Source organism: Physcomitrium patens, chromosome 1, assembly GCF_059467195.1.
Source record: "Physcomitrium patens ecotype Gransden chromosome 1, ASM5946719v1, whole genome shotgun sequence".
NCBI classification, from domain to species: Eukaryota; Viridiplantae; Streptophyta; class Bryopsida; order Funariales; family Funariaceae; genus Physcomitrium; species Physcomitrium patens.
Window position 1 is genome coordinate 2448226 of NC_143410.1, and position 15435 is coordinate 2463660.

Consider the following 15435-nt stretch of genomic DNA (forward strand, 5'->3'; position numbering starts at 1 on the left):
ACGGAAACTTGGCACCGGTGCGGCGGAGCGGCATCACCGCTGCTGCATCGTTGCAGAATCACCGCATAGCTGCGCATGGATTCCCCCTCTCGCCCACATGATCAGTTGCTTTTGCTCTCAGGGTGGGTGGGTGGGTTCACATCAAGCGTTTTGGGTAAAGTTTACTTGAACCCATCAATGGTTTGAGCCTCAGACAGTCGAGTTGATTCTTGCATGGTTCTAATTTTTCTTTGATTTTTTTGATTTTTTAACAGTGCGGGTGTAAAAAATGCACTGATATGTTGTCTTGACACTGTCACTTTGTGTAAAATTGCAAGCAGAATGCACACGTCGTACATTTAGAGCTAAGTTTTACGTTCAGTAAATGAGGTTGTAACTTGTCCAAACTGTACATGCAGTAAAGGCTAAGGTAGTGACAGAGGCGATGGAACAGGCTGCCGGTTGATTGATGCCACAAAATCCAAAGTCTTAGCTGGGCCTACCTTAATTTCTTCCCGGTCCCTGAGTGGCAACTCTTCTAGTATTGGACGCCACTTTGTTGACGAGTTGAGCAGAGCCGCGACGGTTCTGCAGTTACTTGTTGATACCGAGGCGAGTCGGTGGCGGACGGCGTGCGTCGACAGGCGCATGCTTCAAGAAAGAAGCAGAGGCGCATAGAATCCCATGGGATTGGACCCAATGACGCGTTGTGCAAGCGAAAGCCCCTGTCGGTTACGCGCTTTTGAAGCACGATTCGGACACAGACTTCGTGAAAGAGGCTATCCTACTCACTTTGACTGCATTATATGATGATTTGTCGCCTTAGACAGGCTCCTCATTTGTTGCACTGGGAGTTCGTGTGTGTTGGGTAGGGGAGGGGTTTGCTCCGCAACAGCTACGGGAGGCAATCAGGGTTTCTGCGATTTTCTCTGTGCGGGTTTAAGAATCCTAAGAAGTTCATTGTGATTCTTACATCCTGCAAGAAATAACGGAGACATAGCTACCTTTGATCCTCGTCCAGGGGATGCTAAGGCATCTCCAATTAGGGTATCTAGGTTTTCGACGAGCCTCAAAAAGGAGGACAGCATGGGTTCTGCGCAGGTAGAGCTCATGTGCTCTTTCACACGGCCTGAGAGCTTTGTCGAGTCACAGAGCCTCCAGGAGCACCACCACTTGCTCCGGAAGACGCTCTCTCAGCCTGAGTCGAACGACATAGCCGAGATCGTGGGCAGCTTATCCGATTTCACATTCACATCGATTCCGGTGGAGGAGGACGCGGAGGAGGAGCAGCAGGAGTGCATGGCCCAGTGCGAGTGTTGTGGACTAACTGAAGAGTGCACTCAAGGATACATCGCTCGTACGAAAGAGACCTTCTGTGGTCGCCTGGTGTGTGGGCTCTGCGGCGAGGCTGTCAAGGAGGAACGATTGCGCATGGGGCCTGAGACGTCCATGGACGACGCCGTTTGCGCCCACATGAAGCTTTGTCTAAAGTACAACACGTTCACGCGGCAAGACCCCGCTGCGCATTTGGCTCAGGCCATGCGTCAGATTTTGAGGAGGAGTGTTGAGAGTGGGGCGCCTCAAAGACCTAGGGGGCACCTTTGGCAGCGAGCTGGGATTTCTCGCAGCAAAACATTCAGCAGTGGAGATATACGCAAGAGTTTGCCATGAAAGTCATGATTTCAAAAAAAAGAACAGAAAACAAAACAAAACAAAATCATATATCAAACCCCAGATATTTTTAGAGTAGGAGACGCCGGTCTATTGAAAATGGGCATGATGAAAGAATCATGAGATTGTTCCATCCGCTCCTCTTCATTTTTCGTTTTTTTCTTTTGGAGGATGCAGCTTTGTGCAACAACAAGCGCAGAGTGGGCTATGTCGCACCACAGCAAGGGCAATCCAAGCAGACCCAGCTGACAAAGCGGCTGTTTAGGAGAACAATCAGTCAGGCATTACGAGTGCCATCACTTCAACCAAGTGATGGAATGCATATAACACACAACTTCTTCTGAGAACCAGTAACAGGTCCGAATCAAGCTTTGATTGGACTTGAGCTATCAACTACCGGCGCATGAAATTCCTGTTGCAGCAATCATCTTCTGAGTCTGCAACATCAGCAGCTGTATGAGCTGCACCCATCAACTCTCAATCAAGGTCATTTCTTTTCTCCAGGTTTGAAGTTATTACTGATCCAGTTTGCAGAATTTCGGAGTTACACACTATCAATTTCAGCAACACAACTTCGCCAGGAAAGAGTCATGGTTGGATCTACATAAGTAGCTCTGTGTGAGTCCTGTAGCCACTGTCCTTGCCTGTGTGGTTCGTTCAAGTGCTTGGAGGAGAGGATTGATCTTCCCTTTTTGCTTTACATATGTAAATTAATAGGCTTCTGGATGCATATTGTGTTTATGTTTCTTCGAAGATGTTCGAAATAGCATTACAGAGATCGTAGGTTGAAATCGTAGGTAGATTCCTTTAAAAGAGCCTGTAAAATTGTAAACTTGTAGGATGAGTCATTTCTGTTGAACCTCTCTGGCTCTTTCTTGCTGGAGTCTTTTCTTGATACATACTTCTATATTCTAAACCTTGTAATGTATGTTCAGATCTAGCCTTTTTATTCTGAAAGGAATGATGGTTTTTAATGAATGATATAGGAGGGATAATATGTTCTTGCAAACAATCAGAGATACAATGTCAAATGGCAATCAAATATTTTTGTTATAGACGTTTTAGTAAATGTTTATTGTAAAGTTACTAATATGTAAAGTATTGTAAAGATGTGATTAAAATGTGCAGTGTTTATTACAATTAGGTATTTGATTGACCAATTTTTGGAGGACTTATCTGATTTTTTTTAGTACATTGAATTCAGATTTAATTATTTTTATTTATTTATCTATTTTTAAATTCTTTGACATTCAATAAGCATGTGTTCATATAAAGCCATTTTAAGCAATTAGGGCATGAAGTGATTTTGGAGAGAAATCAGAAAAATTGTATCCATAAAAAGTAGCTGCACAAAAAAGTTTAGATCAATTAACTTTTTAATATTTTTTTATTATATATATATTTAAAAAATCTAAATTAAAATAATTATATATATATAATTATTTTAGCTAATTCTATTTATTTATGTATTTATTTATTGTATAGAAATATCAAATCAAATGTTAGATTATAAGTTTTTATTTTATGTTAGTTAAATGTTTTATAAATTAACAAGCATTCAATTTAGATTTCTTCTAGCCATTGTTCCAATTACTTATAAGTCAACTTGATTTTATCCTATTTTGACTAATTCATGGTTGCTAGCTAGTCTTTGGTAGAGAAGTTATTTTTGCCTTGTTATACTTTCTTCTATTAGAATTTTGTACTAAATTAATTTAGTCATATCTTTGTTCCATCTCAACTGTACTTGGTTCCATAATAGCTCTAGATTTTGTAATTCGGAATATTTTTATTTACAACAATATTTTTACAAGTAGATTGTTTCTTTTATCATAGATATACTATGCAAAGGACCAAACAAGAAGTTGAATAGAAGAGTTTCAACAAGTTAGCTTGTAAGAACTTGATTAAACCAAATGAATACAAAATTAACACCAAGAGAAGTGAGCTAGAATTCCAAGAGATGTGTTGTTGAGAGTGAGGATTCCCTTAACCTTGACTCCAATATACATATACTAAAATATTTTGAAATGTTCTAAGAACCTTTTAGAACCTTGTAAAATATTTTAAGAATTTTTAGAATATTCTATTTGAATATTTTAAAAATATTCTAAAACATCTTATTAAAATATTTTTAAAATCTTTTGAAACCTTCTAGAGTCTAATAGAATATTGTAAAAATATTTCCAAAATCTTCTTGTTTGATGTCCATAACATCTTTTGTCATTCTTATTCAAAGCTATCAAATAATCCTTTTACATCATAGTGCCTTGCTTTGTGTCTTTTGCTTAAGAATACTTCTAATAGATCTATTATACTTGTCTCTTCTTTATGTTATTTTACTTTTACTTCAACAAATACTTTTAAAAATATGGTATTAAAAGATGATACCTATTCTATTTTAATTTCATTTGTACTTGTAGTCTAGATTTTGTCCTATTCCACTCAACTTGACTAAGTCACACAAACAAGGTTGGTCCATATCAAATTTATTCTTGATTCTGTGAATTGATTATGTTCTAAAAACTTGGAAATATTATAAAATTCTAAACCTACTTTATTAGCTATGTCTATTATTATAGGACCTTCAACTTGATGCTAAAAGTAGTAATAATTGATTCTTCTCATTTTGTATTTATTGTTGATTGTTGTCTTTATGATCCAATTTTGAATTGTAACAATTATTAAGATGGGTCTACATTGGTAGCATAATATTTTATTTTATTTTATTCAATGGGGCAACAGCAGTGAAGAAGGGGCGAACGATTTGCGAAGTGATCCAGCAAATGTGAGGGAACAGAACAGGCAGCTAGAAAGGGGCTAGCGGGGAAAAAAAATTGAGAATCAGAGACAATGAAAAGAGGGAGAAAGTACAATCAGCAACGAACATAGCAGAGCCACGGTTCAGGAGAATGTAGGCGATCCAGAAACGGTGCCTGCAACTGAGATCAGTCCAGCAAAGGTTCTGGGCAGCGACGAAGGATTCAGTGAAGAGAGCTACAAAGAAAGTAGAGGGTGCTGAAAATCGTAGGACACTGTTTGTAGTGAAACTCCATTGGTTAAGAGTTTCATTAAGGCACGACTAAGGTTGGATAAGCCATTTTAGCTGCAATTTGAGGTTGCTAATAAGGATAATTGGGAAAATATTCCCCAGGTTGCCTGATACCAGAAACATTTCAAAACCGGTAGTGTGGCATTGGATAACATGGGCTGCAAATATGAGACTCTCATTTACACGGACACCAATCCAATTTGACGAAAAGAACGCTGAGTTTAGTTATGCACCAAAGCTTCATTGTTGTCAACGATCAATCTTCCATTCGAAAGATAGAGAAATAGAGTTCGAGTTCACTCGGCCTATAATTCCTGTGAAATTTTAGATCATAATTTGATGAACATAGGCATGGCTGACGAAAGAACGATAACATTACCCATCAATTTTTTATCGGGGCCATCAATCACTCATCTTATTTCTCGTTTCATCTCTGTACTCTTCTGCTCTCACTCAGCAATAGGTGCATCATAGTAATGTCAAAGCATACCATTCTTTAATGGATGAGGAAAGCTCTGAAACTCGGAGTGACCGATAGACCAGACAGGTCCTGGACTCTTCTAAGCACAACCCTTCCGACCAAATGCGTTTCTACAGTTCCAATGTGCACTTCAACCGCTCATGCCACACAGTAGCTAACAGCACCGAAGAACACCAGTTACCTCGAAATGAGCTAAAACTCGTGTAGATAAACATTTCACCCCTCGTCAAAACTTTGTTCATTGTATAATTTCTTCAAGGCGATTTAAGTCTTGAGACATGGTACATTCCGTGGTGAAGATGCACATAAGAAGAGTGTCGCTTAAGTCGCTGGAATAGCTCTACCGGTAGCCAGTAAGCTTGCCATCAAAGTTCTAGTCTAATCCTCTGTCATGACATGCTTTTCGTTGGAATGCTGAAAATAATCGATTCAGTGATTGTTGGAATGTCTTGTCAAGCACTTGGACACAAGAGAGCCTGGAGGAGGGATTCCAAGTTAATTTTAACAGGGTGGAGTCAGCGTTTGCACTTAGCGGTTAAGAAAGCTATGATTAGAAGAGGATGGTCCATGGCCACAATACCAGCAGAGGCTCACAGCACAGAAAATGAGTAAATCACATGGAAGATATGATAGGTGGCCCATACCCATAAATCACAGGGTATGGGCCACCTCTCAGGTCCGACATTGAATCTAGTCGCTTGAGAATCAGTTGCTGTTTGGCTTTCTGCTGGTGTTGCGCATCTGCTCCAATAAGCGATGCGATCATCCACCCTATTCTCATGGAACAAATGTGGTGCACAGAAAAGGCAGCTCTAACCCAAATTTACCTTCTCAGCTGTAAAAGTAAATTCACGCAACAATCTCCCACGTACAGCAGTGAACGGGTGGTATTGCAAGGTACTTGATGTTAAATTTACTCTTAAATTGATCTCTTTGGAGCGATTGTATTATTATATTCTTGCTCTTGGAATCATAGTACATGTGAGCTGGTTGCTTGACAAACTACTAAATCAACGTGCTTCGTCCTTCTGCCAATGCACACGATTCCTTCACCTGCCAACTGCTAGGTCTCCGAGTTTCGGAATAGACTAGACGGAGCGCAGAGTGAAGAGAAAGGCTGTAGTGTACTGCCTTATACTGAGGACCCATTTAGCATCATCAATATGCTCAATGTACCACACTTCAAATCAGTGATTCCATCTTCAGTCATGAAGGTTTGCAAACTCAGGTACAAGATTCGAAATTAATCCCAAAATGCGAATGATAAGAAAATGTGGCAGGATTGAAACACAAGAAAACCTATACTGAATGTGGAATTAAATTGAAGCACTATGATACAGAAAATCTAGGGGCAATGTTTCTTTCGATGTCAAATTAATCATTATCCCATTGTCACTAGTAGCATCACCACGCTAGATTCGAAGGCTATTTCACGCTGACAAAGTAGTCAACTGAGACCTAGTTCCTCCTACGAGCATATGAGCATTGAAAATTGTGTCTTCTCCTTTCGACTGCTCAATCGAGCTCAAAAAATTTAGTGATAGGTGACAGGATACACGCTGTATTCAACCCGGTAATTGGAACCATTCAACTGTAGGCCTATCTGAAGTTAGATCACGGTCCCATCCTTGACGATCCCATTCTTCTCAATCACTGTCACCCCTGTTCTGATATAGAAACCTTCCTCCGGTCTTGATGCTTCTTGCACATTCTGCACACAACCCGTGTGGACCATTAGCTGCAACTTAAACCTATTTCATGAATATTGCACTGAACATGAAAAATGAGTTTGACTATCAAGTGTCAGAATGCACAGTGATTGCTTACGTCGGTGTTAGCAATGACAACATTCTTGCCGATTCTGGCATTCTTGTCAATAATGCAGTTGCTGATTCTCGAGTTTTCACCGACTCCTAGAGGAATCTTTCCTGCCTTTAACAACTGTGCCACTTCTTCCTCTGTCTGATAGAAATCAGCTCCCATCATCATTGTATCCTGGTAAACAAATGCACTTCAGCGAGTAAGTTTTACGAAAGTTGTTGCACATTATCACGGAGTAACACAACGCAAATACGTAATTCAGAAGTCTGATTGAATGCAAGATAATCGAACGACTGTCCTACTTCACTAATCACATTAATTCTCTTACCTTCAACACAATACCCTCCTGCAGACGAGATCGAATACCAACAATCGAATGATTGACGCTGCAGCCTTTTAAAATACATCCGTGCGAAATAATTGAATCTACAACCTGAAATTGCAAAATCCAGTGAGACTCGTCAGCCAGATTATTACACGGCTGAACTATGAGAGATTTAATTAGATAATGGGGCATTAAATATCCCAAGTGTAAGCGCATTGTTGCTACATAAACATTCTCCGAATTGAAAATACGAGATAATATTCGTGACCAACCATCACAGAATCTAAAAAGGCTCAATTTTGATGGCAGATAAGGATACCTGGCATTGTTCAATTTTTGTTGGAGGAAGATAGCGTGGAGATGTGAAGATAGGCTTTGTAGCATCATAGAAGCTGAACTGGGGCGGCTGTGGAAAGACGAACACACACAACACTGTGTAAGAATCGATTGAGAAGTGAAAAATGTAGAGAGACAAACCTATATTCAAGTTTAATATGATCCTAATGTAATTCAATTCACAGGTTACATAATTGATTGACTACACACAGTTTTCCTTCAGTAAAAAACATCTATGAGCGAGAGGAAGGCAATACCTGAGAAGTAAGAGCTAAATTAGCATCAAAGAAAGACTTGATGGTTCCAATATCCTCCCAGTAGTCATTGAACAAATATGCCTGCGAAAACAAAACAAAATTTTAATGGCAGATAATTTCTGCAATCTGCCAAGAACTAATAGCTGATGCTCACCAAATTTTGGATAAGATGGACAGGGGCGAGGGAGCGACAGTTTTGGTTCATTTGTTATGAGAAAGGAAGAGGTAAGAATAAGTCTAGTACACAATCAATACTACACAATCTTCGAACTGCGCACTCTGAGAACCTAAAATTAGAATTGGCAAGGTCATACCTGCACGTTGAATTCCTTCGCAGAAGCGGGAATAATTTCTGAACCAAAGTCATTAGCAGTGGGGTATCTCCATCTTAAAAGTTTCAAAAGAACATCCTTCTTGAACACATAAATACCCATGGATGCAATGTAAGGCTTCGCAGCGGCTTCCTCCGGGGTCAGACCCAAGACTGTTGTGTCCACTTGCTGGAAAACCAGTCAGCAACTCAAAATCAGACAACTCATACATAACCCGCAACAGAGTACTACTTCACTGAACTAGAGCAATTCCTTCAAGGTTCAAAATATGTGTAGTTCCAGAAAGCAGCCCTATAGATGATCCAGAAGACAGCCTCGTTCAACTACAAGAAAGCTCCTATTCTAACATACCATGCTTTTCAGAGCATCGCCTTTAGGCTTTTCATTGAAATAAAGGACTCGTCCCTCATCGTCGATCTTCATCAACCCATAGTCAGAAGCACGGCTACAAGGCAGATCGAATAGGAAAATTAGTCGCAGGGCCGTTCCTCAGTTATCACAGTAATTCACCAATAGCAGAGGCGTTTTACTTCACAGAGAAAATAAGATTCAGATAGTGCATAGATGAAGTGAGTTTCCACATTATTACGACCGCTTCGTGAAACATATTAATACTACAGTCACTAATCTGTAAGTAAACTGTAGAAACCAAGTCCATCAGCAGTGAATTCTCAGACGGAAATTCTGGATGTTGTGGTTCCACTGAATACCTGTCGTCCATGGGCACGCAAGATATTGTGATATCGGCACCACTGTCCCTGTGCTTCTGGACAAAGTCCATGTAATCCATACGGTAGAGGTGATCGCCGGACAAGATAACCACGTCCTCCACCACCTTATTCTTGGCATCCTTCAACAATAAACACGTGGATGGAACATAAGTGAAGGTGATGCTTCTATTGCTGCTTAGAATGAAGATGGAATGAAATTGCCGAACGAATTTTCCAACTAGTAGACACAACAATCCTTAAAACATAGTTGCAATGGAATTAAGAGTGTACCTCAAACAACCACAAATATTGCCGGACGGCATCTGCAGTTCCTTGAAACCAATCAGCTCCTCTGTCGCCTGGAGTCTGAGTGGCTGCCAAGACCTATTCCGCACAAATCATAAAATTGTAAATTGAATGAGATCGACTGTCACAGATCATCAGTAAGATAAAGTTTATTTTTATTTTTGTGAGTAGATAGACGACTTGGGACTTTATTGCTTTCCACACAAGTTCTACTTTTTTAGGAGTTAATGTCACTGTGACGTGATTCTTGATATCGAGACTAGTACATTCAGTCTCTTCACAGAGCAATACATCCTCACAGTACAAGGAGCGATATCATGAGCGAGATTGGCCACTTACCTCAACGAAACCATCTCCAAAGTTAATTTTTCCAAAATTATAGGTGCGGGCAAGATGACGGTTGAGGGATGTGGAATTGAATTGAGTGAGGATGAAGACTTTGTTAATTCTGCTGTTAATACAGTTGCTCATAGGCACATCAATCAACCGGTACGCTCCACCGATAGGCACCTGATATGAACACAGATTCAGACATTATAAGCTAGTTTACACATTTTTGCTCAATGACACCAGCGTCAAAAACAGATAAAAAATTTTAAAAAATTAAAAAAAAAAAAAGCCAACCTACCATTGGTGATGACTGTAGCGTACAGGATTTTTTTAAATAAAAAATTTAATTAAATTAAATTAAACCAACATTCTTTAAATAAAAATCTCATCCTCGAAGACATTTGAGTTCAAACAATGAGTACAGAATTTGAGGAAAATGGGGCTCACAGCAGGTTTTGCACGTCTCTTCGTAAGGGGATAAAGCCGCGTCCCCGCACCACCTCCAAGGATGATTGACAACACTGTTCTTGGATCAACCCGGGCTTTCTCCTCGGTGCCGTCCTCCTGCGAAACACGGATACAGCTCACTTAACTGTGAAAACACTAGGAATCCTGAATTAACAAAAGGTTCACACGATATTTCTTCGAAGGATTAGTCTAATCCAAGCTCAGAGGTTTGGGAAAACAAAAAATATCGTTGAGGTCTTTCCAAACCATATATCTGTTTGACAGCCCAAGCATCGATGAGCATGGAAAGAGGAGAACACAATCGTTGAGGTATGGCTTGCCGCAGTAAGACAGCTACTTGAAGAAATCGCTCATAGATTCGTTGATTCGTGCGCCTTTAAGACTACAAGCTTTGAATACTCGTTAACTGCATGTGTACAACTAGCCTATGGCTCTGCATATCTTGAATGCGTTGAGTTTCGCAGTAGAAACGCGAGTGTCAAGACAGTGTCAAGAGAGTGCCAATATACTGGCGAGAATGCATAGATCGTCCAGAGCTTCAGATGCTAGGACATCATACCAAGAAAATTAATTTTAAAGTGGTGTCAATGAAGCTGAACAAGTCCATTCGAACCAAGGATCCTTCACAAAGAAGCTCCGTATAAGTGCACTGATAACGAAATAGCTACATTTTGGTTTCTTCCAATATGTTCCATTCTTTAACAGTGAAGGGATCATACGTAAGGCAAGCTCTGTCTCACACCCTCGTATTAACAACGCAGCATTAGACAGAGCTAGTCCCTACACATTATCCTATTCCAAATCGTGAGTGGAATATTACACAAGGCTTCGTCGTAGCCGGGCCAATCTGGAACGGGAGAGGGAGAAAGAAGATAGAAGCAAGAAAAATAGTAGACGAACCGCATCACGCAAATATTCGCATACTCATGGAGTAGGTTCGAAGATAAGGCAAAGCTTACAAGGGCCTCGTCGAGTTCTGCCAAGACAGAAGAAACTTGGATAGGACCCATGGCGGCATTCTGGCGCTTGGGAGTTGCAGGTAACCAAGCCTGGGCTTTCAAAGACGCAGCCACCTTGTCCCCACAGAACGACGACCGGCTAAGCGACTTCGCAGCTGCGTTACTCGGACTCCCTTGCTGCTGGCGGCCATAGCCCTCTCTGGCACTCGTAATAGAGCAACAACCAGTGGAAACACACGCTGTAGCTGCCGCCATCTTGCACTCAACTGACGACCACACTCCACACTCCGCACAACTATTGCCCAATTCTCACCCACACAACATCTATCGCCCAAATTTCACTCTAGCTGCATTTGCCTCCTCACTAACAATGCGCAGACTTGCGCAATCTTTCCGACTAGTAATCTGTCCGCGAAATCCAGCATCGACGCTTGACGACAACACAGAGAAGAGGGGAGGCTAGAGGGAGAGAGAGAGAGAGGGAGAGGGTGATGCAACACAGGATGGGAGTGTTTGCCTCTCCCAGTATTGGCACTGGCCCCGTCTAGAAGAATTATCAAGGGAAAGCGGGTTCGTTGCTTTCATCACAGGATAGATTTTGTGGTGGAGAGCGGTTGGGTGGCTCCTGTTTACAAGAGGGAAAATTTCTCTGGGATTTTGAGGCATCCAGAATTCTGCTGCTGGGTATTAATGTTAGCTAGTCAATGATCGCGCCTTGGCTCATCAAAGCTTTGGTGTGATCCTCCTCCTCCTCCTCCCCAGAGAGCGAGCGATGGATTCGCTGAGACCGGGAGCGATGGATTCGACGACGCTGCTCTGCTACGCTCTCGCGAGGCCTCGGGCTACTGCGGCTACGGATGTGCAGCTCCTGGTCTCCCTTGCTTGCAGCCATTCCCCCTTTGCCTTTTCCTTTCTCCTCCCCTAACTTTACCTTTATTGCCCTACTTTTAGGTTTTTACTCTCCACCTCCAAGATAGATGACTTTCGTGGCAAGGGCTGTCATCCAAAGGATCCATGTACAAGTTGGATGCAATCCGTTAATAGATTATAAAAGCTGGTCAAGTGGATGAAAAGATGAACGGGGGTACTATTCTGGGGCCTTTCGATTTACTTTGATTCTCTCTTGCAGGTGTGAATGGAGGCTTTTCGTTTCTTAATACTGACCTTCTGCTGTTGTGTTCTGAAATTGCGGGTGGACGGATGAAGAAAGAATCTTTTGGTGTGGGGAGTATGGACGGAGGTGTATTCGTATCTGAGATGAAATGGTACAAATACTTGGACCAAGTATTGTACAATGCCAGAGGGGTACTGTGTGTGGGTTAGTGGTCTGTATCTGGCTCCTATCTAGATGGCCTAGATACAGCAAAGCAGTGAGAGGTATAATATAGCGAATGTGCTCCCATGCACCACAAGAGTCACTGTTGGAAGCCCACTAGATTCGACTTCCTGGTCTGCGTGGGATGAATCTCATTCATCTATGCGTTCAGGTGTTCTGTTCGCTGATGATAATAAGTGTGCCTTTTTTTTGCATGCACGTGCGGATGGTGAGCAACTTGTAACAATCCCTTTGCAAAAGTGCCAAAGTTTTTAGAAATGTATTTAAAATAATAAGTGTGACATTTTGTGTAAATTTTAAAAAGGTTCAGCTTTGAAGGGTTGTGAGCTTTATTGACATTGTAGTAATAATAACAAGTTTCAAGATTTTTAAATATAAAAATAAAGATATAATGATTAAAGTTGTATTTATTAATTGATGTTTATTTTATGTAATTTATGATAGTCTATAATTTAAAAGAAATCAAAAAAATAAAAAAATAAAAATAAATTCAAAAGATTTATAATAGATGGATATATAGTTTATTCAATAAAATTAAGTTAATGAATTCTTAAATTTTTGGATTCTTAAGCTATTAATTCTTAAATTCTATCAAATTCTTAAATTTTTGGATTAAATTTTTGTAATTTTTTTGAATGACAATCTAGTTTTATTGATAAGTATATAACATTTAAAAATTATTTAGAAGATTTTGGCTTTTTTTAAAAAAAATATAATTTTTTACTTTAATTTGCTAATTTTATGTTTTAAAATTAGAAACCACTAGATAGACACTCCTTTTTTATTACATGGACACCCTCCCAATATGCCATGCCCATGTGCATACACATAGTAAAATTTTATACTAAAAAAGATTTGAAGTAAAAAAATTTTAACTTAAAATAATAAGTTTTTTTAAGGCAAATGAAAAAATTGCATAAAAATATATTAAGTTTTTTTTAGAAATTTTTTGAATAGATCCGTTTTTTATTAAATCAATCCATCTATCATCACAAATTAATACATAGGTTGTTTGCATCTACTTCAACATTAAACCATCATTTGTATTTGAATTAATAGTATTGTAATTTTTAATAAATATAACTTATACAATCATAAAAATATAACCAATAATAAAGGTTTTTAATAGCTACTATTTCCATTTGTCTTACCTTATCACATCTGTAAGTCTTTATACACTCATTTGTTTTTTTAATTAATCTTATATTATATTTTTTTTATTTTTAACATTGTAGAAGGCTAGCATTTGTACATTAATAAATGCCATTGAATTAAAAATTTCTACTTCAAATACCTTATTCCATATTTGACATATTCAAAAAAATTGTTAATAAATTATAAGAAGTATTTTTCAAATGAGGTGGAAACATGATGGTCTTCATTTCTTATAGATTAAACTACTATGTTTAGTACTTCTTTTGAAGAGTTTTTTTAATCTAAAATGGTTTTTTCTTTGCAATAAGTACATCTCCATTATTGCTCATGTAGTTGTTGTATACTTACAAAATATCTAGATACCACACATAAAACAATTTGTTAAAGTTTAAACAAATAAATTCCTTCATCTTAGAAGTACTACTACATCATAAATAAAAAGTTAATATTCAGCATTGAAATCATATTTAAAAATGTCTACTAAAGATCTTACAAAAGTGCAAATTTTTCTCACTTTTTTGAGAATATAATAAAAGAAATCAAGGTTGAAGAGAGTTTAAAATAAACCTATGTATCTAATTATCACAATATTGGTTTCTTCACCAATGTTGTGAACCATGTTTTTTTATATGCTCTTAAACTTGTTTTTTGAATAATATAAATATGAAAGAGAAACAATTATTGATAATAATTCTTCTTATATAAAGACAATGAAAAACACATTGGATCTTCTTTATAAGCATTATATTCAAAGTTTACTAAGGAGTAGTGGTATTTTGACAATTACTAAATTTTATTATAAATATCATTTGGTAAATAATTTTGAATTTTTAGTTGTAATTCTACTACAAATTGAAGTTTCTTCTAAATCTTTCAACCTTATCTATAATCTTCTTAGTTGTATATTTGATCTATAATCTTTCTATCAACAAAAAGAAATATATGATGAATTATTGAAGCTTGCAATAGTTATTATGAAGTTGAAAAATCCAAGAGTAAGTCATCTAAAAGAAAAGTTGACATAGAATAAAGAACATATTGAGAAGTGAAATACATATTGAGACATCTATATAACATTCTTCTGCACAATTTGAAACTATTGAAGCAACATCAACAACAACACATCTTCGTAAAAACTACAAATATGTTGGACATATTATTTATATATGACCTATAAGAGTAACTTTTTTCTTATAATTATCAACAAGTAGATCATAGATATATTTCAATTTATAATTGTAACATATTAAAGATGTTTTCTATAAAAATTAGAGGTTAAGGTATTATTTTAATAATTTAGATTATAATTTATTAAAATTAAAGTGTTAATGAAGAAAGTGTATATGAAAGGTTTATGCATAATGTATGTTAATATGCACTAAAAATATGATTTTCTATCACAAGCCACCTTTCTATTTCATACAATTATATAATTTATTTTAGATTCATACTAGCTAGTTGAATTAAATGAGCTACTTTTAAAATCTGTTTAGTGTACTTGGAAGTTGTCTATGTAAAATATAGAGTTTGAGAACAAATTCTTATTTAATATAACAGCAAAAATCTCTTCAATGTAAAGCTTTAAGTAATAACGCACAATATTTCAAAGACTAGATAAGTTTTGTAAGATAGTCTTGCAAGAAGTTTATCATTAGAATTCTTATTAGATAGTTTATATGAACACAAAACTCTAAGCATGATAATAAAAATCATGAGCCAAATCTCACAAAATCAAGATACATTATATAAAATCTTCTATGATTTACAAAATCAAATCAATATATTAATTTCACACAAACACATTTAAAGGTCAAGAATTCAGAATTCACCTTCTAAAACAATAAAGGTGTAGATGAAAAAAATTCAAAATAGAAAAAAATCTAATGAAAATAATATTAAAAAATAGATATTTTATTT

General features: G+C 37.7%; 2 protein-coding genes across 2 annotated transcripts; one reads left to right on the forward strand and one right to left on the reverse strand.

Annotated features, from left to right (window-relative positions):
- Nucleotides 1-414: 414 nt before the first annotated feature.
- On the forward strand, nt 415-2566 carry LOC112285840 (uncharacterized). Its single transcript, XM_073537689.2, has one exon. The coding sequence runs from the start codon at nt 1066-1068 to the stop codon at nt 1648-1650; it is 585 nt and encodes a 194-aa protein (XP_073393790.1). The 5' UTR covers nt 415-1065; the 3' UTR covers nt 1651-2566.
- Nucleotides 2567-6465: 3899 nt separating this feature from the next.
- On the reverse strand, nt 6466-11544 carry LOC112288026 (glucose-1-phosphate adenylyltransferase large subunit 3, chloroplastic/amyloplastic). The gene is made up of 12 exons (XM_024531783.3): nt 11028-11544; nt 10048-10164; nt 9610-9780; nt 9256-9348; nt 8965-9104; nt 8606-8699; nt 8237-8422; nt 7923-8003; nt 7649-7735; nt 7333-7437; nt 7011-7178; nt 6466-6894 (listed from the first exon to the last, which is right to left on the reverse strand). Exons 1-12 carry the CDS (start codon nt 11280-11282, stop codon nt 6793-6795), a joined length of 1599 nt encoding a protein of 532 aa, XP_024387551.1. The 5' UTR covers nt 11283-11544; the 3' UTR covers nt 6466-6792.
- Nucleotides 11545-15435: the final 3891 nt, after the last annotated feature.

Excerpts from the sequence above, each read along its gene's own strand:
- LOC112288026 (XM_024531783.3), bottom strand. The coding sequence starts at position 11,282 with ATGGCGGCAGCTACAGCGTGTGTTTCCACTGGTTGTTGCTCTATTACG. Across the intron at positions 9,781-10,047 it reads AGAGACGTGCAAAACCTGCT|GTGCCTATCGGTGGAGCGTA; the intron begins GTGAGCCCCATT and ends TGTTCATATCAG. Across the intron at positions 9,349-9,609 it reads TTGGAGATGGTTTCGTTGAG|GTCTTGGCAGCCACTCAGAC; the intron begins GTAAGTGGCCAA and ends TGTGCGGAATAG.
- LOC112285840 (XM_073537689.2), top strand. The coding sequence starts at position 1,066 with ATGGGTTCTGCGCAGGTAGAGCTCATGTGCTCTTTCACACGGCCTGAG.